The sequence below is a fragment of the Setaria viridis genome, chromosome 5 (assembly GCF_005286985.2).
Source record: "Setaria viridis chromosome 5, Setaria_viridis_v4.0, whole genome shotgun sequence".
In the NCBI taxonomy this organism is placed as follows: Eukaryota; Viridiplantae; Streptophyta; class Magnoliopsida; order Poales; family Poaceae; genus Setaria; species Setaria viridis.
Window position 1 is genome coordinate 985,239 of NC_048267.2, and position 24,083 is coordinate 1,009,321.

At 45.3% G+C, this 24,083-nt stretch overlaps 3 protein-coding genes across 3 annotated transcripts; 2 read left to right on the forward strand and 1 right to left on the reverse strand.

The window, feature by feature from the left end:
• Positions 1-4,283: 4,283 nt before the first annotated feature.
• LOC117859112 (G-type lectin S-receptor-like serine/threonine-protein kinase At2g19130) lies at positions 4,284-6,287 on the reverse strand. Its single transcript, XM_034742299.2, has one exon. It carries the CDS (start codon positions 6,222-6,224, stop codon positions 4,284-4,286), a length of 1,941 nt encoding a protein of 646 aa, XP_034598190.2. The 5' UTR covers positions 6,225-6,287.
• A 762-nt stretch (positions 6,288-7,049) lies between these two features.
• On the forward strand, positions 7,050-9,902 carry LOC117857874 (G-type lectin S-receptor-like serine/threonine-protein kinase At2g19130). Its single transcript, XM_034740769.2, has 2 exons — positions 7,050-7,193; positions 7,273-9,902. Exon 2 carries the CDS (start codon positions 7,328-7,330, stop codon positions 9,668-9,670), a length of 2,343 nt encoding a protein of 780 aa, XP_034596660.1. The 5' UTR covers positions 7,050-7,193; positions 7,273-7,327; the 3' UTR covers positions 9,671-9,902.
• Positions 9,903-16,163: 6,261 nt separating this feature from the next.
• On the forward strand, positions 16,164-19,240 carry LOC117857875 (G-type lectin S-receptor-like serine/threonine-protein kinase At2g19130). Its single transcript, XM_034740770.2, has one exon. It carries the CDS (start codon positions 16,650-16,652, stop codon positions 18,990-18,992), a length of 2,343 nt encoding a protein of 780 aa, XP_034596661.1. The 5' UTR covers positions 16,164-16,649; the 3' UTR covers positions 18,993-19,240.
• Positions 19,241-24,083: the final 4,843 nt, after the last annotated feature.

A 24,083-nucleotide genomic window follows, 5' to 3' on the forward strand; every position in this document is an offset into this window, starting at 1 on the left:
GGATCCAAAGCGCTAGTTGCATCTAGTACAATAAACTAGCGTACTTGATTTCGCTGTCGGCGTTTTGCGTGCAGGTCCGGAGAAAGGAGGGAACGCCAAACAACAGCCGGCCTGACTGACACCAGCAGCGGCAGAGCTTATCCATGCTGCAGCTCTACCATGCCGCTCTGCTTAACTCACGAGAGCGGCCACCGACGATTCATGTGACACTGCAGAGCTTTCTTTAGCATCTAATGCACGAGCAACGATGGTCCGGTAGTTGAAATAGCTATCTATCTTGTCCTGTCTGAAGAATCGATATTCAGCTAGCACAACATCAGTTCTGGATTTGTCAGCAGTTTGCACATTCTAAGACCAAGGAAACTAGGATTCAATGGAACTGGTTCGCCCCAGAAATTAAAAAGAGTGGAACCTATAGCCTTGGAAATTGTAGCGCTGGCTCCATTGGTCCACTACGATCATCGCGAGCGCTGGGCTCCATTGCCGCCACCGCCACCGAAATGGTCTTGAAAGCAGCCTGCAAGTCCACACTTGCGATTTTCAGGATCAGTCAGACATCTCTCAGCTCGAGCGGTGATTGTGTTACAGGACAGCGCACCTTAGCACACAGCGATCACATCACTGAGCAACTGCCTGTCTTTGCAAAACATTATCCCCAGCTGGTTCAGTCCAGGCCTTCAGCCCATGATGCCTGGAGCACAGGAAAATGGCCATGATTCCTGAACTGCCATGTCATGCATGATGCATGATGGCCAAACGAAGCTGCAGGCGGTCAAAACATGGAGGTGGAGGAGGGGAGCAGCGAGGAGTGGAGCGAAGCAAGCATGCTCTGTGATCTCTACTAATTGAAGCTCGGACAGGACGGCTCCAAGCTAACTACTGTTGAGCTCAGGAGTACGGCATGGGGAACATCAAATCAACCTGAAACAGGTATCGCCTGCTACTACATTCAGGTTGACTGTTTGTCTTTATGGGTTCACTTTAATTCATCTTTTCTGAGGGCAAGGGAATCACTGGCACAAAAAAATGGGTAACAGAGAAGATTAGAGAGACATAATACAATAGAAATTGAAAAGCAAGATTCACATTAGTGTGACATGGCATGTTTAGAACTTTGGCACGAACTATTTGCGTTTTTGAAGCAAGAAGTGAAATTACCATGACTGTTCTTTTTTACACGTTATCACTGATTTTTTTTATTTCTTTCACTGGTTTTGACAAAAGAAAAATCCGGAACAAACGATGAAGGCGGGCCCATGGAGACGAGGCCTCGTGGCCCTCCTTGCACAAGGGCCTTGTTTGCCCTACAATAGTTCAGCCCAAGATTATGTTGGGCCAGTGAAGTACATTGATTTAGCCCCAACACTATCCATCTGAGGCCCATACGAGAGAAAGCCCACGGGAATGGAATCCATGCCAGGCCCAACAAAGAAAAAGGAGCAAGCGGGATTTCAGTTGCTTTCATGGATGGAATCAAGCATGGTCTTTTGACTGGTTTGTCTTTGTCCAAAGTTCTTCATATCTGCTCTGTATTTTTCTTTTTTATTAAAAAGCTGCCACGTGTTTCTCAACTTGTAAGACTTTTGTACCTTTAGAATAGTTTGGCCAATGCCTACCCAATAAAAATAAATAAATAAATAGCCACCACTTTTTTTTTTTGGCAGCCAACCGGGGGGCAAAGGCTCCCCGCCTGAAACTTCCATTGATCACAGGCCATCGGATGGCCAATCATAGTTTGCTACAGCATGTTTGGGGTTCGGAAGAGGAGATTTGCAGAATGCAAAATTACATTGGCGATAAATCTTAATCTAAAAAAATTGGCGATAGATGCAGACACTAGAAGTTACCACATCAGTTGCAAGCGCGCATCAGCCTGTCAAGAGATGGTGCTACCGCTTCGAATACAGACGCTGTTACCACATCAGTTTTAAATGCTGTTCCAGCTGTTTGTTTCTGGGTCTGGTTTGCATACATTTCTCATGTATTAAATGATATGATTATACTCCCTCCGGTTTATTTGCAAAACTAAAATTTTCTCTTTTGATAGTTACAGTCTCGGGTTCGAGACATATGACTGTTAATTCCCGTGCAGAATACCTCATCTAGAAAAATAACTGGTGTATATACTCCCTCCGTTCACTTTTGATAGGCATATTTCTAAATTAAAAAATTCTTTTTTGATAGTCTTATTTCAGTCCAACTATCCATCCATTTCATGGTTGTCTCGGGCCTGATTTATTTCAATCCAACTATCCATCCATTTTATAGTTGTCTCGGACCTGATACGTGACTCTTCATTCTTCCTATTGAGATTGGCTACATGGGAATCGAGAAGTCTAGGTTTTAATGAATCGCTTGTTTACGAGGACTAGTTAATGGCATGATTAAATGGATGATAGGTAGAATTGTTTTCCTCGGCCATTATGCCATGAGGAAATAGTACTAACAAAATAGAATGGAGGGAGTATATAATAACATCGATACCGAGGTGCCAGTCCCAACCTCGGTGTTCATAAGTAGTGTCAATCTTGTCAAATCATCAAGACATCAGTTCTAGAACTACACCCCAACCCATGATTTCTTGTTTTCTCTCCTCTCTCCTCTCTCTTATTCTTCGTTGGAGATCTTGTCAAACCATGTCTTACATGAGATCTGATTTCTCCATCTTTTTACATCTCTTCTCGTTAACTCTCTTGCCACGCTAGTTTTTTGTCTACATGGCACCATATTTAATGTTATAAAAATCAGCTGAGGTGTAGGGTTGGGACTAGCCTAAGCAGGTTCATTCTGCTTGTTCATTGTGCCAAGGTGAAATAGGTACATCAAAAGAGAAGGAAGTATATGATAGTACTTAGTTATTGCTAGGTGCGGTAAGAAATCTGGGCACGCATTTAGGCACTAATCCACTTGCCTCCACTTTTGTTGGCATAAAATTTAACATGACTGATTCATCACTATCACACCAAACTTCGTTAATACCATTTGCCCAAACCAGCAAAAGTTGCATTTTTTTACTAATATTGCAAAGCATGTGAGTGGTAGTGACAAATCGCCAAACTGGTTGCCAAAAGAGCCTGCCCATCTCTTTCTCTGCTGCTGCACAAAACAATACTCCCCTTTTTATGAAGGGAGAAAAACCCCATCGCGGCAATGGCTAGTTGAGTGCCAATCTCTTCGCCCGTGCCCTTTTATCTTCAGGGAGTCAAAGAGAAGCGACACCGTGACTGCGCGAGGCAGGAGATCCGGCGGTGAAATCATTTTTACAAATCTTAATCTACAAGGATTTCTTAGATTTACTCGGTTGAACCAGTTAGACCACCTAGCTAAACCGGTCAGACCGACCGATCAGACCGGTCAGGGAAGCCGGTCAGACCGATTTGCACAGGAGCAACACGAAAGTCTAAGATCACCATCCCAGGAGGGATCCCGTTATGGATGATGCGCCTAGGGTTGCTCTGAGATCGGCAGGCCACTCAGAACCTCCTCAGCCGCCGTGAAGACGAAAGAGGAAAGCAAAGAGGTGGAAAAGATTAGGGTTTGGAGATAAAAGTGAGGTCTTGCTCGCTAGAAAATCTTTTTACAAATCTTAATCTACAAGGATTTCTCAGATCTACTCAGACTAGGATTGGACCGGTTAGACCGCCTAGCTAAACCGGTCAACCGGTTGGTCTTGCTAGACTGGCTACAAGACACAGGACTGGTCAGATCGCCTTGAGGAACTGATCTGACCAGTTGGTCCCAGCCTGATCAGCTTGCTGCCAATTTCGGGCTCCGATAAGAGTAAAAGGGTGTTTGGATCCATGGACTAATTTTTAGTTCGCGTCACATCGGAGGTTTGGGTACCGATTAGAAGGACTAAACATGAAAACTAATTATAAAACTAATTGCATAAACCATGGCTAATTCGCGAGATGAATCTATTAAACCTAATTAATCCATGATTAGCACATATTTACTGTAGCAACATATAGTTAAATCATGGACTAATTAGGCTTAATAGATTCATATCGCGAATTAGCCTTCATTTATGCAATTAGTTAATTAACCTATATTTAACACTTCTAATTAGTATCTAAATATTCGATGTGACAGGACTAAATTTTAGTCTCGTGGAACCAAACAGGCCTAATACGTGTCCCACCTCTGTTTTACCAACTAATGACAGAGTTTACATAAATGCATCCAGAGAACCTTAAACAAGCATAGAGTGAACACAATTTCTTAAGACTCTAGTGTACGCCAAATGTGTTCCACGGAGTTCAGAAATACAAAGAAGAAAATGTTCACATTGGACTAATCGAAATGTTCAAATCTTCAGAGATGGAATCCTCAATTCCCACATAGTTTTGCAGTGACCTGGGAACCGGAGGGACCTCGACATCCATGACACCCTCTAGCATGCGAACAACTTGCCCCATCATTGGCCTGTGGTCTTCAGCATCCTGAATGCACCAACAGGCGACTCTACAGGTTCTGTTCAGCTGCCCCACTTCAGCGTTGCCCTCCAGACTACTGTCCAACAGGCACATAACATCACCTTCATTCACCTTAACTGCAGCATATATTGGAAAGTAAGTAAACTTTCCTTCCTTAATCTTCTCCGAATTTCTTCGCCCTGCAATGATTTCTAGAAGCACCATTCCGTAGCTGTAAACATCAGCCTTATGTGTGATTGGTAGCCCTGAGATCCACTCCGGTGCAAGGTATCCGATGGTCCCTCGCATTGTTGTCAGTGCCCTGCTGAAATCTCGACAAAGAAGCTTTGCCATGCCAAAATCTGCAATTTTGGGACAGAGTTCTGCGTCAAGAAGTATATTATCTGGCTTCATGTCACAGTGTACAATACAGTCCCTGCATCCCTCGTGCAGATAAGCCAGGCCTCCTGCAATTCCAAGAGCAATCGAGTACCGCAGCTCCCAGCTTAACTTAGAGGATCTCTTGGAAAACAGGTGGTTACTCAAAGAACCATTTGCCATATATTCATACACCAGGAACCTTCTACTGTCTTCAGCGCAAAACCCAAGCAGACGGACAATATTGATGTGCTGAATCATACCTATGGTCTGCACCTCTGCTCGAAATTGCTTGTCTTCCTGTCTAAGGCCTTTTAGCTTCTTCACAGCCACAGCAGTGCAACCTGGCAGCATCCCTTTAAAAACGCAGCCAAAGCCTCCTTCTCCAAGTTTTTCAGAGAAATTTTTGGTACAGTTCTTGATCTGTACAAACGAGAATACCACAAGGCTTCCATTGTCAACCACCGTTCTAGCCCTGAAAAGCTTTCTTCTGCATCTCCACAAGAGAATCAGACCAATAACAACAAGGGCTAGCATCGATCCAAAAACTAGTCTTTTCCAGAAAGAAACTAGAGGAACAGTCCTAGGACCTGATTGTTGTTTGGTTGCTATACGTATGTACATATGGTTGCCATTTGGACCAGAGTCAAGCACTAATGTATTCCGCAGGTCCGAAAACCACAGCAAGCAACTTGTATTGTAAGCAAAGGCAGAACAAGTACAGTCCCTTAAGCAAGAGGATTCACACTCACTCATGTCTGAAACGTTCAGCATGAAAGCATGCTGAGGATATCTATGAATGCCATGTATTGGATAAAATGTCACTTCTGGACGTGCAACAATGCTTTTTTCACAATTCAGAGGTTCCTTTCTTGAACAACCTGCAATATTCCATTCTTGGGTATATGGTGGATCAAAACCAACAGGGCATATACAAGAGCCCGACCTTGTGCAGAGACCATAAGGTCCACAATATGAGTCATAGTCGCATAATGTATCTGGAGCGGACCATAATACAGTATCGCATTCCCCTTGTTTATAAAATGTCACAAATCCAGAGCTATTTAATTGTATGTAAGTACGTGCATCATTGAATGTTAGCGCATAGTGTCCATCTTCACGAATATCCATCCATCTAGGAAAAGTACCAGTAAACATAAGACCATCATAAGTACGCTGGATAATAAAACCTCGCCTCCTAGTTGCATCCAGTGACAGAGTATATTCGGCAAAAACATAATCAGAATAACTGTAAAGGGTGATGTTCATGCAGGTGATTTTACTTAATCCCAGGAGTCCTCCAGAGAGCAGTACATTCGTCGGGCTATCAAAACTCTGCCAAATCACCATGGAATTGTTTGCTTGGTCTCTTATTACAAGATTTCCGTTGTCAAGAAGCACTGCAGCAGCGTTCACAGAAGTATTCCACATGTCCGATGAGTACCAATAGTAGCCACAGTATGTGGTTAGATTTAGCACGCCATTCTCTGTGAGTGAGAGGGTAGTACCTTCACAACCAAGCCGCTCAGGATGCCAAACAGGAAAATATTCACGATTACAAGATGATGGTTTAGCAAACCAGATACCCAAACCGCAGTATAAGTTATAATCATCTTCATGAGCGGAGGAGCAGTCAAAACCCAACTTGAAGGCGCCGTTTTTTGAGACGAGGCTGTGGTTTGCATCTAGGAATTGTCCTGGAAGGAGGGTGTCTGATGCGTATGCGAATTTGCAGCAGGAATATACAAGGTTGATCAAGGGTGGAAATAGTAAAACGAAGGAAGATGAGAACAAGGACCTCCAGTTGTTTGCCTTCACCATTTCAGGGTATCTCTACTTCATGCCACTTTGGTAGTGCTCTCAACCCGCTCCAACAGCTCTAGATCCTGCTCCTCGTCGATCCGCGCCTCAAACATACAGCGCCCTCCTCGGCTCCTCGACTCGGACCGCGCACTTCGCCGCCGGGGACCGCAGACACCCGCAGCAAGCGCTGGTGTCGGAGTGCGGCAAAGTGGGACGATGCGGCCTAGATATATGGAAACCAGGAAGAGATCTGGTCAACAGTCGAGACTCAAGAGTACCCGTCGCCAGCGTCTACTTTCTCAGGTCCAACCTGGTAGGCACCAGTGCATATGGATCCTATCGTGACACGACATTCTTTGGGGACGAATCGGGGTCCACGTTTAGTAGAAGAATCTTAGGTGTTTGGAACTGTAGACTAATTTTTAGTCCAGATTACATCGTATGTTTAGATTCTGATTAGAAAAGAAATAAACGTGAAATAATTATAAAATTAATAGTATATCGTGACTAATTTACGAGAGAAATATATTAAGCTTAAGCTTTGGTCTAATACCGAGGCGGCGACGGTTCTTGCTTGCTGGAGTCCGGAGTCATCAGGTAAGAGTACACTCAGCTCATCTCAATCTGCTCCACACCGCTTATTCATCTTGTTCTTAGCTTGTGTCGCCCTGTGCAGTTGTGCAATGATTTTTTCCATGCCGTTTTCGTTGCCGTACAAGTGACGCTCGCCAATGGAGGCGGCGAAGCGCGTCTGCTCGCTATCCCGTCCCCGCGAGCCCGCGCCGCCCACCTTCCTCCTTGTCCTGCTTGGTGGCGCATTCTTGGCCCTCGTTGCCTTCGCCGGCGACACCATCGTCCCCGGCGAGGGCATCTCCGGGAACCAGACGCTGGTTTCCAAGAACGGCGAGTTCGAGCTGGGCTTCTTCGCCCCGGGCGCCGGCATCCAACGCTTCCTGGGCGTTCGATTCAAGAAGATGCCGAGCACCAGCCCCACGTTCTGGGTCGGGAACAGGGTCCCGATCACCGACCTCTCCGCCGCGGCGCTGGAGGTCTTCGGCGGCAGCCTGTGCATCAAGGAGGCCGGGGCTAGCCTCTGGTGTTCGAGCGTGGCGGCGGACGGGCCCCCGCCGCCCGCCGCCGCCGCGGTGCTCCTTGACACCGGCAACCTGGTGGTGAGGGATCGGGCGAACTCCTCCCGGATCTTGTGGCAGAGCTTCGATTGCCCCGGCGACTCGCTGCTACCCGGCGCGAGGCTCGGGTTGGACAGGGACACCGGGAGCAACGTCTCCATGACGTACATGGATTACCCGCACGATGGCAGCATCAGCGTCGATCAGAGCAGGAGGAACGGGTTCGTGCTCACCACCGATGGGCTCGATAGTCTGGGGACCTTCCCGGATTGGATGGTGACATCTCAAGATAATGGCAGATCACTGGTGCTGAATCGTCCAGGACCAAACGTGACCGAATTCTTGCAGTTCCATCTGGGACAAGTCAGCTTGATGCGGTGGTCAGAGGATTCTGCAGCAGCAAATGGCAGTGGTTGGGTGGCTCGTTGGACCTTCCCTTCAGATTGCAAATCCAGCGGCTTCTTCTGTGGTAATTTTGGTGCTTGCAAGAGCAATGGCAGATGCAATTGCCTCGATGGATTTGAGCCTTCATATCCAGTTGAGTGGGGGCTTGGATACTTTGTCACCGGTTGCTCGAGATCTCTTCCACTGAGCTGCGAGGCGAATGGTCGGACTGAACAAGATGACTCGTTTATCCTGATGGACAAGCTGCAGGGGCTCCCCTATAACCCTCAGAATGATTTAGCAGAAAGTGATGGGGATTGTAAACAAGCCTGCTTCAGCAAATGTTACTGTGTTGCGTATGTTTATGACTCCGGATGCAAGCTATGGTACGATAAGCTGTACAACGTGAGTTTTGCTTCTAGACCTCCATACAGCAAGGTTTATGTTCGTTGGGGTTCCAAGCTCCGGGCCAAAAATGGTCTCCACAAAAGAGCAATTTTATTGCCTGTGGCAGGATTTATAGCATTGGCTTCTGTGATATTGATACTGGCACTTCTATGGAGATACAGGAGAGATTTATTTACTTGCAGAAAGTTTGAAGTAGAGGGTTCTCTTGTTTTCTACTCTTATGGGCAAATCAAGAAAGCTACAAGGAATTTCGCTGATAAACTTGGCGAGGGAGGTTTTGGTATTGTTTTCAGGGGAACAATGCCAGGACCAGGATCAACCGTTGTTGCTGTGAAGAGTCTCAATGGCCGCGGGCACGCAGATAAGCAATTCAGAGCAGAAGTGCAGACAGTCGGAGTGATCAAACACACTAATCTTGTCCGTCTTCTCGGATTTTGTGTTAAAGGGGACATGAGATTGCTGGTCTATGAGTATATGCCTAATGGTTCTTTGGATTCACACCTCTTTTCGGAACGATCTAGTTTTCTGAATTGGGATCTTCGCTACCAAATTGCACTAGGTATTGCCAAGGGCGTAGCCTATCTTCATGAAGGGTGTGAGGACTGCATCATACATTGTGATATCAAACCTGAAAACATACTACTTGATGAGGAATTCTGCGCTAAAATCTCAGATTTTGGCATGGCCAAGCTTCTTGGACGTGAATTCAACTCTGCATTGACCACCATCCGAGGAACCATGGGATACCTAGCGCCAGAGTGGATATCTGGACAGCCTATCACTAAAAAGACAGATGTTTATAGCTTCGGCATTGTGCTTCTCGAAATAGTTTCAGGGAGAAGGACTACAAAGAGATTGAAATCCGGAAGTCATCGATATTTTCCTCTTTATGCAGCTGCTCAAGTGAATGAAGGAAATGTGTTGTTGTTACTGGATAGTAGGTTGGAAGGGAATGCTAATGTCAAGGAGCTTGACATCACCTGCAGAGTTGCCTGTTGGTGTATCCAGGACGAGGAGAACGACAGGCCATCAATGGGGCAAGTTGTTCGCATGTTGGAAGGCGTCGTGAACACTGAAATTCCTCCAATTCCATCTTCCTTTCAGAACCTTATGGAGGGCGAGAACAGCTGTATATATTCTGACGAAGGATAAAGTTTTAGTTAGAGTGGGGATAATGTGTAGGGTGCATTCAAGGCAAACAACACACATGCTCCAAGCTTACTTCAAGTTTAATTGTTTTTCTGTTGCTAGAGCAGTAAACTAATTTCTTTCTTGACCTACTAGATATTGATAGCATATCCGTCCAGCTCATTATGAATCAGTTTGTAGGGATTGTATGTCTATACCAGGAAATGCAATGGGAAGCTGAAAATTCTTGTCCTGCTGTCACTTGTCACCCTGCTATAGTATTATTCAGAAGTGCGGATAATCCAAATGTAAATGAGAGGCGTGATTCTATGAGTTAAGGTAATTATAGAACATTATCGTGCAATTAGGCCAGCATCATGGAAAACTCAATATTGTCAACAGTACTGCTTTAGATTCGAACAGCAATATTGGCCATATCATTATCTGCACGGGTTGGATACAGGGATTCCATGTATCTCCCCAAAGTAATCTATATGCCAATGCTCATCTGGTAACAATATTCAGTTTCAGTATCACGTTTTTGCCCTTTTGTCAGAGAAACTGTTTGCATGGGCAGCCACTATGGGAACTCGGTTATTTATGCCTGTAAGTGATGATCGGGTTCGATCGCAATGAAATGTGAAACACGTGCCTTCGGAACTTGTGCTTGTGGCAGTGTCTTCTTTTGCATGGGCAGCTAATGTGTTGTGATTTGTGAACCATGCTCCAAGAGTTCGTAAAAAAAGAGAGGTTTAGATGGCATCGATAGAAGTTTAAAGGGAAAATTGGTTTTTCACAACATCGGCAGATCCCAATTTTTCAAGTTTAATTTTTACGATATTCAGTTTTGTTGGGTTAACTAGGTCCTTCGTTTTCGAATGTTACTCATTATGTTTTCAAAATCAACCGGACGCCTGATTTTGCTCTAGTTAAGGTAGACAACCTAGGGAGTTAATTTCAAACGCAAAAGCATGCAAACGGCCTATGAGAATGAAGCTCATAAGCTGGTGATTCAAAACCATAGTTTACATTACCACGTTGACCTTATTCCTAGTAGGGTTATCTAGCTGAGATATTACTAATTACACCCTCCGTTCTAAATTTGTAGGCATTTTAGCTTTCTCTAGGTCAAATTTATTTAACTTTAATTAAAATTATAAAAAACACCAACATGTGCAACATCAAATTATGTATTGATTGTGTATTTATTTCGTAATATGAAAATTACCATATTTTACTATAAACTTGATCAAAGGTGGAGATTGTGTATTTATTTCGTAATATGAAAATTACCATATTTTACTATAAACTTGATCAAAACTGGAGACGTTTGATCTAGATAAACCTAGCATAGCGCATAATTATCCTTATGGTGGAATCATTGGCGGAGCTTGAGCCAATAGTAGGGGTGCTAAGTATTCAATAAATTAGGCTAATTATTTGCAGTGTAATCATATTAGTATCTTTAACATCTCTAGAGAAATGCAAATGGCTAGGGGGCGTTGCCCACTTTGGAGTTTGGTGTGTATGAAGCTCCATCCCTAGGTGGAACCTATCCATCCTGATGTGACTCAGCACAATTACTTACCAAGCCCTTGTTTACTTCGCGAATTTGGGAGGTGCCAAATTACTGTAGCAACACTGTAGCGTTTCGTTTGTATTTGTGAATTATTGTCCAAATATTGACTAATTAGGCTCAAAAGATTCGTCTCGCAAAGTACAACAAAACTGTGCAAATAGTTTTTGATTTCGTCTACATTTAGTACTCCATGCATGTACCGCAAGTTTGATGTGATGGGGAATCTTCTTTTTGCATAGTGTTAAAGTTGGGAGTTTGGAGGTAAGAGAACAAGAGCCAAATCAGAACTAGAATAAGTGTCCATACTGGATCCTGCTTCGAGGAGGTATCGGTGTACCACATAGCATGTCATTTTGAGAAGTCCTGATGCCTCACTTTAGGTTGCAATGTTTTGTTAGAGGCCGTCCAACGACCTAGTTGATGTCTCTTAGATGCTGTGGAGGTTGAAGAATAAAAAAAAAGACACTAAAAACTACAGTACTCAATATGTCAGTGCGACGAACCATGTGCTTTGAGAGAATGGGTCTCGCAAATACTATTGGGATGGGTTCGAGACTACCACGCTAACGTGCTCTGTTCGCATTATTCATAGAGTAAACGGTCACATCAAACCTGAAAACATACTACGACTAGATTTGTTGGGATGAAAATTAAAATGTATTGACCACATGTATATCAAAATTACAGTTATTTGGAGACAAGAGGGAATACCTGCCAAGAACCCAAAGTACTTAGGACAGATGCGGATAGCACAATCGGGCTGGATGGTTAATTGATTATCAGAAAAAAAAAATCCAACCTCGTTCGTCTTTTGATTTGGGTCTTTGCGCTTTAGGGATAAGCTAGATACAAGGTTGATTACTGGTCGATCTGCTATGGCCTATATGGGTGCCCATTTTACTTTCTGATCAGAAAACTAAGGTACGTTGAGTTGGTTTATTACCGTGTAGCACAGTTGCTAGCTGTTGCCAAGGTTTTTTACCTGCATGAAGAAGAATGCAATGATCGCATCATACAACACTGTGACATCAAACCTGAAAACATACTACGGCTAGACTTACTGTGTGGAGTTCTGCCCTAAGATAGCAGATTTGGTATCGCAAAATTATAAGTTTATAAACGAGAATACGGCCATTCATGTCTGTGCGTGCTGCTTACCATTGCTTGTCTTGCATCGGATGCCGATGGAGTGGCTATCACATTGCTTGTGTTTTTTAGTTTGCTACTCTGTTACGGGGCACTGATTATCTCTAGTTGCTTGAAGGAAATGGGGTGTGCTTACCAGATGGCACTAGGAAATCTGGAAATGCTAATGCCACCGGTACGTGAACGTGACGGTGTGATGCCCTTCCCTCCTTCGTCCTCGCCGTGCGATCCCTATGCTTCTTCGGTACTCCCTTCGTTCCAAATTGTGAGTCGTTTTGACTTTCCTAAATTTATAAATATTATTATGCATCTAGACATACACTATATCTAGATGTATAATAATATTAATGAATCTAAAAAAACTAAAACGACCTACAATTTGGAATGGAAGGAGTACTTGCTTTCGCAGTGTCCAGCGGCTTGATCTAGACAATTTGCTTCCCTACGATATTTCGGTGCAAATCGTCAGCAATTTACCTCGAGTTGAGTTCGCCGCCTACGCGGCCGTGAGAATGCCCTACTTCGGGTGGAAAAGTTGGTAGCAGGATGAAAGCTTGCTGCAATGGTGGAAAGATGACCTTTCATCCTCAACAAAAATCTCGGTTGTTTTTGGAACTGGGACTAAAGATATTTTAATCCCGGGTCTAAATTTCGTAGTCATGAAAACACCTTTAGTCCCGATTGGTGTTACAAATCCGGACTAAATCCCTCGAAGAACTTCTAATATCTTTTTGGCGCAAAACCCTTTAGTCTCGATTGGTAATACCAACCGAGATTAAAGATGTGCCTTTAGTCCCAGGACTAAAGGCAGACATTTAGTTCCACTCTATTAGGAAAACTAAGATTAATTAGGTTTTTCAACTGAGATTACTGCTCGTTTCTCTACCAGTGCGGCTGCTCAGGTGGGTGGTAAAACTGCCGAATTGCAGTAACCAGTAATGAAGCTTGAGTTCGCGGAGCATGCGGTTTCTCAAGCACAGCCAAGGCACGACCGTACAAGTCCGAAATGGTGCATGAAACGACGCCGAAAAATTACAGCAAGTCCGACAGTAACTTGACCCATCTTCTGATGCGGAAATCTGCACGGAAAACACTACCTGCAACTGCAAACGGATGCTAAAAAAACCTGCTCCGTGTTGATGTCACACACTCACACACGTCACTCCCTCTGAAATGGAGGGAGCATTTGCTAATTCTACGCTAAAAATGTACCAGCGTAGTTAAACTGTGAGCGAGGAGAATGTACAGTGCTTCTAAGGGTCCTTTTGCCAAGCTTCAGCTCCGACTTCTCCTGCGGCTCCGGCTGAAGCTTTACAGGTAGGTTAAAAATAGCTCCACACCTGGAGCATTAAAGGAGATGGAGCCGTTTTTACAGAGAAACCCGAGTACAAAAAAGTAACTTCTCTAGATTCACCCCGTTTTACGTGGAGTCGGAGCTTTGCCAAAAAGATCCTTATTGTAACTGTTCTAGCGTGTAATTGTATGTACGATCGAAACATAATACAATACAAATGAAAAGTAATATTCAAATTAGTGTGACATGGCATGTTTAGAACTTTGGCATGAGTTATTTTGCGTTTTGAAGCAACAACTAAAATTATCATGACTATTTTTTTAAACGTATCTGGTGCAAACCATCTACCCCGTGCAACCTTAGAAACTATAAATCAAGGTCACAAGATGCTAATCCAACGGATAGGATTAGTGGTGAGATTATTTTACAGTTAAACCCCCCACCCGCCGGCCACTTTTGCGAATCCCCCTGCCCCTTCGGTTCTAACCCCCTTGCTCCTTACCCCATCGCGAGTAGCCCGCCGCCGCCCGTGTGAATTGCGGGATCCATCGCTACCCGTGCGTCCCTGGCGTGCCGCCGGCCCCGCGTGCTCGCCGCCCTCCACCCCTGCCCCCGTGGACTTCAGATTCAGATAAGATACATCATCGCTCTCGCTGTCCGCCCATCCTCATGCCCACCGTCGCCTCTACCCCCGCCGGCCTCCTACCCACCTCCACCCTCGCTGGTCACCTTGCCCTCGTGGCCCTCGCCGGTCTCCTACCCACCTCCACCCTCGCCGGCCACCTGGTCCCTGTCACCCCCACTCGCTTTCTGGCCGCCCCCGACCCCCACTCGCACACTGCCCCTACTGCTGGGCACCGCCGCTTGATGGCGAGGCTGCTGCCCTCGCTGGCCACAACCGCCTGATGGACAGGCTGCTGCCCCCACCTAGGATCTCGCGATTCACAGGGGCGGCGGCGGGCTGCGATGGGGCAAGGGCCAAGGGGGGTTAGAACCGAAGGGTAGGGGGGATTCGCAAAAGTGGTCGGCGAGTGGGGGGCTTAACTGCAAAATAATCCCACCACTAACTCTATCCATTAAATTAGCATCTTGTGATCTTGATTCATAGTTTTCAAGGTTGCATGGGGTACGTGGTTTGCACCATATACATTCCTATTTTTTTTTGTCCCATTTTTTTTTTGGACACGCTATCACTGAATTTTTGTAATTTCTTTCACTGGCTTGACAAAAATAAAATCCGGAACAAACGACGGGCGGAGGACATAGGCCGAATGAAGGCCTGTTATAGGGCCCATGAAGACGAGGCCTCGTGGTCCACTGTTTGCCCTGCAATAGTTCAGCTCAAGATTGGGCCAGTGAAGTACATTGATTTATACAACAATAAAAAATCTAAACTGAGAAGCCTCTCGATTTAGAGAGCACTCCGAGTTTGGAAAGGAAGAACATGTTAGACTAAAAAAGGAAAAAAAATAAGGAAGGTAACGATCAAATCGAATCGGCAGCTCAAACTCTAACGACCTCCTCTTCTCCTTCGACAAGCTTCTATTCGTGTTAAGGTTTATGTTTGGGTTTTGTGTGGGCGGGATGGTGAGGCGGCGGTGTCACCGTCCACCACGGTGGCGGAAGATGATGGTTGGGGGAATCATGTTTTGGCCGGCGAGCCGTCGAGTGGTGCTGGAGTTGGAGCCGGAAATGATGAGGAGCTCATCCAAAAGAGAGTAGAGTACGTGAGGAGCAGGAGGGAAATATGGAGGGGGAGGGGAGGGATATAGGTAGCGGAGGGTGATCCTCACCGACAAGGGGGAGGCTGGCGGTAGCCGGTGGGGTGGGGTTTGCCATAAGCAAGACAAGCCAACAAGGCTGCGAGAGACAGGATGAGCGGATGAGAGAAGAGATGCTTATTCATTCATTCATTCATCCATTGCAGAGCTCATAGATGAATAAGGCACGGGGTTGTGTGAGGGGCACTTGACGAGTGCTATCGAGAGATCCCCTCCACGTAGCTGCCTCCAACTTACTGCAACAAAGTGGTGGGTGGTTTCGCGGGCTACCGACTACGGAGTTTGCTCTTAGAGATCCCCTCCACGTAGCTGCCTCCAACTTACTGCAACAAAGTGGTGGGTGGTTTCGCGGGCTACCGACTACGGAGTTTGCTCTTAGGTAGTCGATATGGGTTCGAGACCTGTGTTGTTCTTAATTAAAGCGCAGGTGGTCTGCACCTCTTGCGCTTCGTTTTTTGCGTTGTTTATTTCCACTTCTCTCAGCCATGCTTGATTATAATCTAAGCGAAGATTTCCTCGCTTCTCGCTTCTTGTAGTTTAAATTTTCGGAATCACCACATAACCGAGAACCTGAAAAAATAAGGAAGCCGCTGCTTATAAACAGAAATAAACATGACTCTTAACTTACCACAACAAGCAAGCAAGCGAGCTAGCTATCCATCCATCATCCCATGCCCGTCTATATACGAGAAGAAGCCCATGGGAAGTGGAATCCATCCCGGGTCCGACGAAGAAAAGGGGCAAAAGAAGTGGGTTCAGACATTCGGTTGCTTGCATCGAAGGAATCATTGCATGGTCTTTTTGACTGGTTTGTCTTCGTCCAAGTTCTTCGTATCTGCTCTGTATTATTTTTTTTAAAAGGCTGCTACTACTTGTTTCTCAACTTGTAAGACTTTTATAGCTTTCGAACAGTTTGGTCGATGCCTACCCAATAAACATAAATAAATAAATAAATAAATAGTCACCACATCTGGTTTGCAGACATTTTCCATGTTTTCTGTCCACTGGCTTTTCTCCACCAAATAATAGTATAGTTGCTTGCTGGAGCTACCCGCAAGCACGAGTAGCACCTCAATCTGCTTCACATCGCTGATTCATCTTGTTCTCAGCTTGCGTCGCGTTGTGCAGCTGTACCAGGCCACACATTGCTGATTTCTTCCATGCCTTGTTCGTTCCCCTGCTAGTGAGCAGTGACGCTCGCCAATGGGGGCGGTGAAGCGCGTCTGCCCGCTGTTCCGGCCTCGCGAGCGCGCTCTGCCCACCTTCCCTCTTTTCCTGCTTGGTTGCGCATTCTTCGCCGTCGCTGCCTTCGCCGGAGACACCATCCTCCCCGGCGAGGGCATCTCCGGGAACGAGACGCTGGTCTCCAAGAATGGCGAGTTCGAGCTGGGCTTCTTCTCCCCGGGCGACAACATCCATTTCTTCCTTGGCGTCCGATTCAAGAAGATGCCGAGCACCAGCCCCAACTTCTGGGTCGGGAACAGGGTCCCAATCACGGACCTTTCCGCCTCGGCGCTCGAGGTCTTCGGCGGCAGCCTGTGCATCAAGGAGGCCGGGGCTAGCCTCTGGTGTTCGAGTGGGGTCGCGGTCGGCCCCTCGCCGCCCGCCGCCGCCGCGGTGCTCCTTGACAACGGCAACCTCGTGGTGATGGATCGGGCCAACTCCTTTCGGATCTTGTGGCAGAGCCTCGATTACCCCGGCGACTCGCTGCTACCCGGCGCGAGGCTCGGGTTCGACAGGGACACCGGAAGCAACATCTCCATGACGTACGAGCATTACCCCAACAACGGCAGCATCAGCGTCGATCAAAGCAGGAGGAACGGGTTCGTGCTCACCACCGATGGGCTCGATAGTCTGGGGACCTTCCCGGATTGGATGGTGACATCTCAAGACAACGGCAGCTCACTGGTGCTGAATCGTCCAAACCCAAATGTGACTGAATTCTTGCAGCTCCATCTTGGACAAGTCAGCTTGAAGCGGTGGTCAGAGGATTCTGCAGCAGCAAACAGAAGTGGTTGGGTGGCTCGTTGGACCTTCCCTTCAGATTGCAAATCCAGCGGCTTCTTCTGTGGTAGTTTTGGTGTTTGCACGAGCAACGGCAAATGCACTTGCCTCGATGGATTTGAGCCTAGATATCCAGTTGAGTGGGGGCTTGGATCCTTTGTCACTGGTTGCTCAAGATCTCTTCCATTGAGCTGTGAGACGAATGGCCAGACTGAACATGGTGACTCGTTTATCCTGATAGACAAGCTGCAGGGAATCCCTTATTACTCCCAGAATGATTTAGCAGAAAGTGGTGAAGATTGTAAACAAGCCTGCTTGAGCAATTGTTACTGTGTTGCGTATGTGTATGACTCCGGATGCAATCTATGGTACGATAAGCTGTACAACGTGAGTTTTGCTTCTAGACCTCCATACAGCAAGGTTTATGTTCGTTGGGGTTCCAAGCTCCCGGCCAAAAATGGTCTCCACAAAAGAGCAATTTTATTGTCTGTGGCAGGATTTATAACATTGGCTTCTGTGATATTGATACTGGCACTTCTATGGAGATACAGGAGAGATCTATTTACTTGCAGAAAGTTTGAAGTAGAGGGTTCTCTTGTTTTCTACTCTTATGGGCAAATTAAGAGAGCTACAAGGAATTTCTCTGATAAACTTGGCGAGGGAGGTTTTGGTAGTGTTTTCAGGGGAACAATGCCAGGACCCGGATCAACAGTTATCGCTGTGAAGAGTCTCAAAGGCCATGGGCACGCAGATAAGCAATTCAGAGCTGAAGTGCAGACAGTTGGAGTGATCAAACACACTAACCTCGTCCGTCTTCTGGGATTTTGTGTCAAAGGGGATATGAGGTTGCTGGTCTATGAGTGTATGCCTAATGGTTCTTTGGATTCACATCTCTTTTCAGAAAGGTCTAGTCTTCTGAATTGGGATCTTCGCTACCAAATCGCACTAGGTATTGCAAAGGGCCTAGTCTATCTTCATGAAGAATGTGAGGACTGCATCATACATTGTGATATCAAGCCTGAAAACATACTACTTGATGAGGAATTCTGCGCAAAAATCTCAGACTTTGGCATGGCAAAGCTTCTTGGGCGTGAATTCAACTCTGCATTGACCACCTTCCGGGGAACCATGGGATACCTCGCGCCAGAGTGGATATCTGGACAGCCTATCACTAAAAAGGCAGATGTTTATAGCTTCGGCATCGTGCTTCTCGAAATAGTCTCAGGGAGAAGGACTACAAAGAGATTGAAATCCGGAAATCATTGGTATTTCCCTCTTTATGCAGCCGCTCAAGTGAATGAAGGGAATGTGTTGTGCTTACTGGATAGTAGGCTCGAAGGGAATGCTAATGTTAAGGAGCTTGACATCACCTGCAGAGTTGCCTGTTGGTGCATCCAGGACGAGAAGGACGACAGGCCATCAATAGGGCAAGTTGTTCGCATGCTGGAAGGCGTTGTGAACACTGAAATTCCTCCAATTCCATCTTCCTTTGAGAACCTTATGGAGGGTGAGAACAGCTGTATATATTCTGACGAAGGATAAAGTTTTAGTTATAGTGGGGAAATTTGTTAGGACGACAACCTACATGCACTGATAGAAGTTAATGTTGGTATTCAGAGTGGAGATTAGGCCATTCACAGTGCTGAGTTTCATTTCACAGTTTCTAAGACTGCCATGTCACCCAATGTGGAATGACACTGTTAATGAAACAAGCCCTACAATGCTTGGTTTCACTTCACTGTTTTCAAAACTAGTCATACCATTAACTTAATTGATTATGTTGTGATCTATTGCTCCATATGAATTATGTAGCACTTTTCTATTCTTTTCAAATACTAGATACAAATGACGCATGAATGAACGAACGTGACATCTCTTTGAATTGAAATATAGTTGCATTCATTTCAATATTCATACGATACATGGCATATATAAATATGGCATTAGCAAATAAAATAGGCGACGCAAAGATAGTTTAATTCACTTTAATTTCCATACATCATATGGTAGTAGACGGCATATATAATATAGAATTCATATGTCATGCTTTAGCTAAGTTTATCGCTGTCCATACTTTTGCCAAATATGCTCAATCAAGTCCTTCTTAAGCTGGAAATGAGCTGAATGATATTCAATATCTTCATTCTTGTCTAGCACTCTTTCGAATGTAGCGCATTCTTCAAGGGAGAATTCCGGTTCTTCAACAATCAATGTACTTGGAGGCTCGTTCAAATCAAGATTTTCTTCAATGTCCTCAACCTTTTCATCTTCAACTATCATATTGTGAAGTGTGATGCAAGCTAGCACAATTTTCTCAAGAACTCCTCGGTCATATAGACGAGCTGGTCGCTTCAAAATGCACCACCGACGTCGCAAGACACCAAATGCTTGTTCAATATCCTTTCGCTCTGCTTCTTGATGCTTTGCATATAACTTGCCCTTGTCCGTAATGGGCATTCTTATTAATTTCACAAATACAGCCCACTCCGGATATATTCCATCGCCGAGATAATAGCCTAGATTGTACTGATTTCCGTTGACCATATATTGCACTCGAGGAGCTTGCCCCTTTAGTTCTTTGATAAATAGTGTCGATTGCTTAAGAACGTTGATATCATTGTTAGCACCAGCAACACCAAAGCATGCATGCCGTATCCAAAGATCATGCGAAGCCACGGCCTCCAGAATTAATGTTGAGACTTTTTGATCACCCCAAGTGAATTGGCCCTTCTATGCATTGGGACATCTTTCCCAGTGCCAATGCATGCAGTCAAAATGCTCCCAAACATGCCTGTAAAACCTCAGCTCTCACTAACTTTGAGCAAACGCTCAATATCTGCCACGGTGGGGCGCCTCAAATATTGCTCACCAAAAACAGCAATAACACTTTCGGCAAACATCTTCAACACCTGTAATGCAGTAGTGTCACCAATCTTCAAGTACTCATCTAGATGATCTGCGGCACTACCATTGGCCAATTGACGAATAGCTGCTGATGTTGTAAAAGCCGGACAGCTGCAGTAGTCGTCACCATTAATTCACAGCTCTGCAACAAGCACAACTGAAATGCAGTGGTTCCACCTCCAAGGGAACATGTCAATCATCAGCAAATGCGGCTAGCCAAGTGGACCAAGTCTCACACCGTCACACGTAAAGATAGGTTGGACAAGGCCAAGACAGGTGCCTAACTAGACAGAGCTAGAGTCGACAGGTGTGCTTCTGTAGTTCTGTGGTCCGAGTACAAGTTTGATGAGTATGCTTAGAGTTGCTTTCGGAAAGATTGTTCTGGTTAGACTGGAAGGCTCTCGTTTCAATTCCTAGAACAGAAATGGAGTGCAACAAGCACAACTGAAATGCAGTGGTTCCACCTCCAAGGGAACATGGCGAAGGATGAAATTTTCCTACCTGGGGTATGTATCCCAGTTACTTTCAATCCAGCAGCTTCAAATTTATCGCTTCTTTAGTTCCTTATTATCCTTGTTTCTGCTCTGACCCGTCGACGATGCTTTCCCATGAAGATGATGATGAAGCACAGGCATCCAGTGTCTTCCAACTTTCCAACAATATTACTCTTCATCGTCCTACTGTTTGCAGGTAGCCTAGCTGCTCCTGTGAAGGACACCCTTCTTTCTGGTCAGTGTATTTCGGCAACCGAAACATTAACATCAAAGAGTGGTACATTTGAGCTGGGACTGTTTGCTCAAACATTTTATCACAGTGAGCAGTACTACTGCTGGGGTTGGGGCATACGTTACAAGAGCATGACACAAGGTCCAGAGTTCTTGGTGGGATATGGTAGGTATTCCAGCAACAGTTCAACATTGTGTTTCCTTGCAGGCAAGCTATATATTGAGGAACGGGGCTCTGATTCTGCTATCTGGCCCTCGGACTCTGAAAGAAATGGATCAGTTGCGTCTGTTGCGATTCTTCTTGACACAGGTAATTTTGTAGTAAGAGATGAGATGAATCCTTCCGTGGTCATGTGGCAGAGTTTTGATCACCTACGTGGTCCGAGTGATGCAAAGCTACCTGGGGCAACCACTGGAGCTTACGCAATGGCGCAAATGTACAACTATCCTCCTTATAATTGTACTCTGGAGATTGACAAAAGCAGGAAGAGGGGATTTGCCATTCACGTTGGCGGTGCCTCATATGGGTCCTTTCCGGACTGGATGGTTGCCTACCAAAATGTTATTTCTGTACAACTGAATGTTCCCAAAAGGCCCAACGATATTGAGTTGTTAAAACTGGACATGGGACAGATGAGTTTGTTGAGGTGCTTGGCAACCTCTATGGAGCTTTCCCTCCAGCTGCAATATTAGTCCATTTATCTGTGGCGCTTTTGGTGTTTGCACTCAAGCCGAAGAATGCAAGTGCATTGACGGTTTCAGACCGGCACTTGCAGATGAATGGGAGCTGGGCCGTTTCACGAGTGGTTGCTTAAGTGTGAAAATGGTGATACCACTGACTCATTTGTTTTGGTGGACCATCTGCAGAGACTCCCTGACTATGGACGGGATGAGCCTGCAGCAAGTAGTGATGAATGCAAATCAGCTTGCCTGAGCAACTGCTATTGCGCTGCATACTCCTATAGTTCTGGGTGCAAGATTTGGCCGTTCAAGTTGCATAATTTGAGTCTGGCTGATAATCCTATCTGGGCAGGCTGTAACTTACAAAGTAGATGTCTACAGTTTCGGCATCGTGCTCTTTGAGATAATTTCGGGGAGAAGCACTGCTAAGAAAATGAGATTCCAGCTTCGTTTCAGTGCCTCATGGACTATGATGACAGTGGCATATATTCTGCAGAAGGGCCAGGTTCCAGGAAACACTGTTAGCACTATGTAAATTTCTCATGTGCTGCTTGCCATATTTTCATCTTCATGCTGGGCCTACTTGGTAGTTCAGCTAGGCATTTGGAACTGCTACATGGAGTTTTATATATTTTTTTCCTAGCATTTGTTTGGTACTGAACTGCGTTATGACATTGTTCAATTCTAAAGAAAATAAATAAAAAGGTCACCCTGTCACGAAACTATGCAGAAGCACATTTCTTCCGGTGGTGTTTGGAACCAAGGTCCTGTTTGGATACTCCTGCTAAATTTTAGCACATGTTACATCGGATGTTTGATGCTAATTAGGAGTATTAAATATAGGCTAATTATAAAAGTAATTGCACAGATAGTCCATGATTTGACAATGTGGTGCTACAGTTCCATTTGCTAATGATGGATTAATTAAACTTAATAGATTCGTCTCGCAAATTAGCACAAGGGTTCTGCAATTAATTTTATAATTAGCTTATGTTTAGTCCTAATTAGAATATCCGATGTGACACTACTAAAGTTTAGCAAACACCCTCTAAATACATACGCGCTATGCCAATGCCAATGTGTGGGTTCCTTGAGCTTTCACGGTTTATGGTTTAGTGCAATATTCGTTGAGATCTGTATTATACGTACACTGACGAAGGCCAGGATGAAAATATCCGGGCGGATTTCTGCAGCGGATCAGCAGCAGCGACGCAAATTGCGTGCTGTTTCGTCCGCAGGCACCGCATCACCCAAAATGATATGAAATGAAATGGCAGTCACACACTGGCGTTGCGATCACGGGCGAGAGATGACAAAGCGCGTTTCGGCCCCATCCATGACCATGATGATCGCCTGGCCTTTTTCCTCACGTCGCGCTCTCACAGCACAGGCAGCCAGGTCCAATGCTTGTCCTCGACGGGTCCAAGTGCAGACAGGTCCAATGCTTCGCAATACTCTGCAATAGCGTCGCCAGTGCAGTCAGCTCCCAACTGTGACCGAGAAGATAGATGGTCTACTGGTCTAGCATGCATGATTGCATTGTCACTAGATAGCCAATGGTTGCTGAATGCTGATGGACGCTCCATGGTGAAAGGGAAATGCCATGCCAGTCCCCCAGCTCAACTCCAAACAAAAGTGACACGTGACAGGACCAGCGACCAGGACGACACGACTCACCATTTGAATCTGCGGGTGTTGGCATGCTACTCTAACCCACCAAAATCCATCATTGCATTACTCTGCTCTTCGAAAAGAACAAAAGAGGGAAAAGGAAATAGGCCCGTTTGATAGCCCAGCTAAAGTTAAAGCACCTATCACATCGGATGTTTATATAAATATAGGTTAATTATAAAACTAATTGCATAGATGGAGTCTAATTCACGAGATGAATCTATTAAGCCTAATTAGTTTGTGATTTGACAATGTGGTACTACAGTAATCATTTGCTAATGATGGATTAATTAAATTTAATAGATTCGTCTCATAAATTAGCACAGGAGTTCTGCAAATAGTTTTATAATTAGCTCATATTTAATCCTCCTAATTAGCATCCGAACATCCTATATGATACTGCTAAAGTTTAGCACTAGAACAGAACTGAGCTAGCCCGCCCAGAAGTAACACCTTTTGTGCGTGCATGGGCGAACCCAAAAAAAGAATGCCCGCCAATCTACTCCTGTGTACACGGTATATGCATAAAAAGAGGTTACAACAAGATACCACACCCCGTTCGGTGGCACTGTACGTATGCATACATACGCATGTGCCTACGATTCAAGATGCAGGTGGTCCATTCCCTGCACGTCTTGTTACCAAGCAACGA

What these genes read in the sequence shown, in the direction of transcription:
- LOC117859112 (XM_034742299.2), bottom strand. Translation starts at nt 6,224, where the DNA reads ATGTGGAATACTTCTGTGAACGCTGCTGCAGTGCTTCTTGACAACGGA.
- LOC117857875 (XM_034740770.2), top strand. Translation starts at nt 16,650, where the DNA reads ATGGGGGCGGTGAAGCGCGTCTGCCCGCTGTTCCGGCCTCGCGAGCGC.
- LOC117857874 (XM_034740769.2), top strand. Translation starts at nt 7,328, where the DNA reads ATGGAGGCGGCGAAGCGCGTCTGCTCGCTATCCCGTCCCCGCGAGCCC.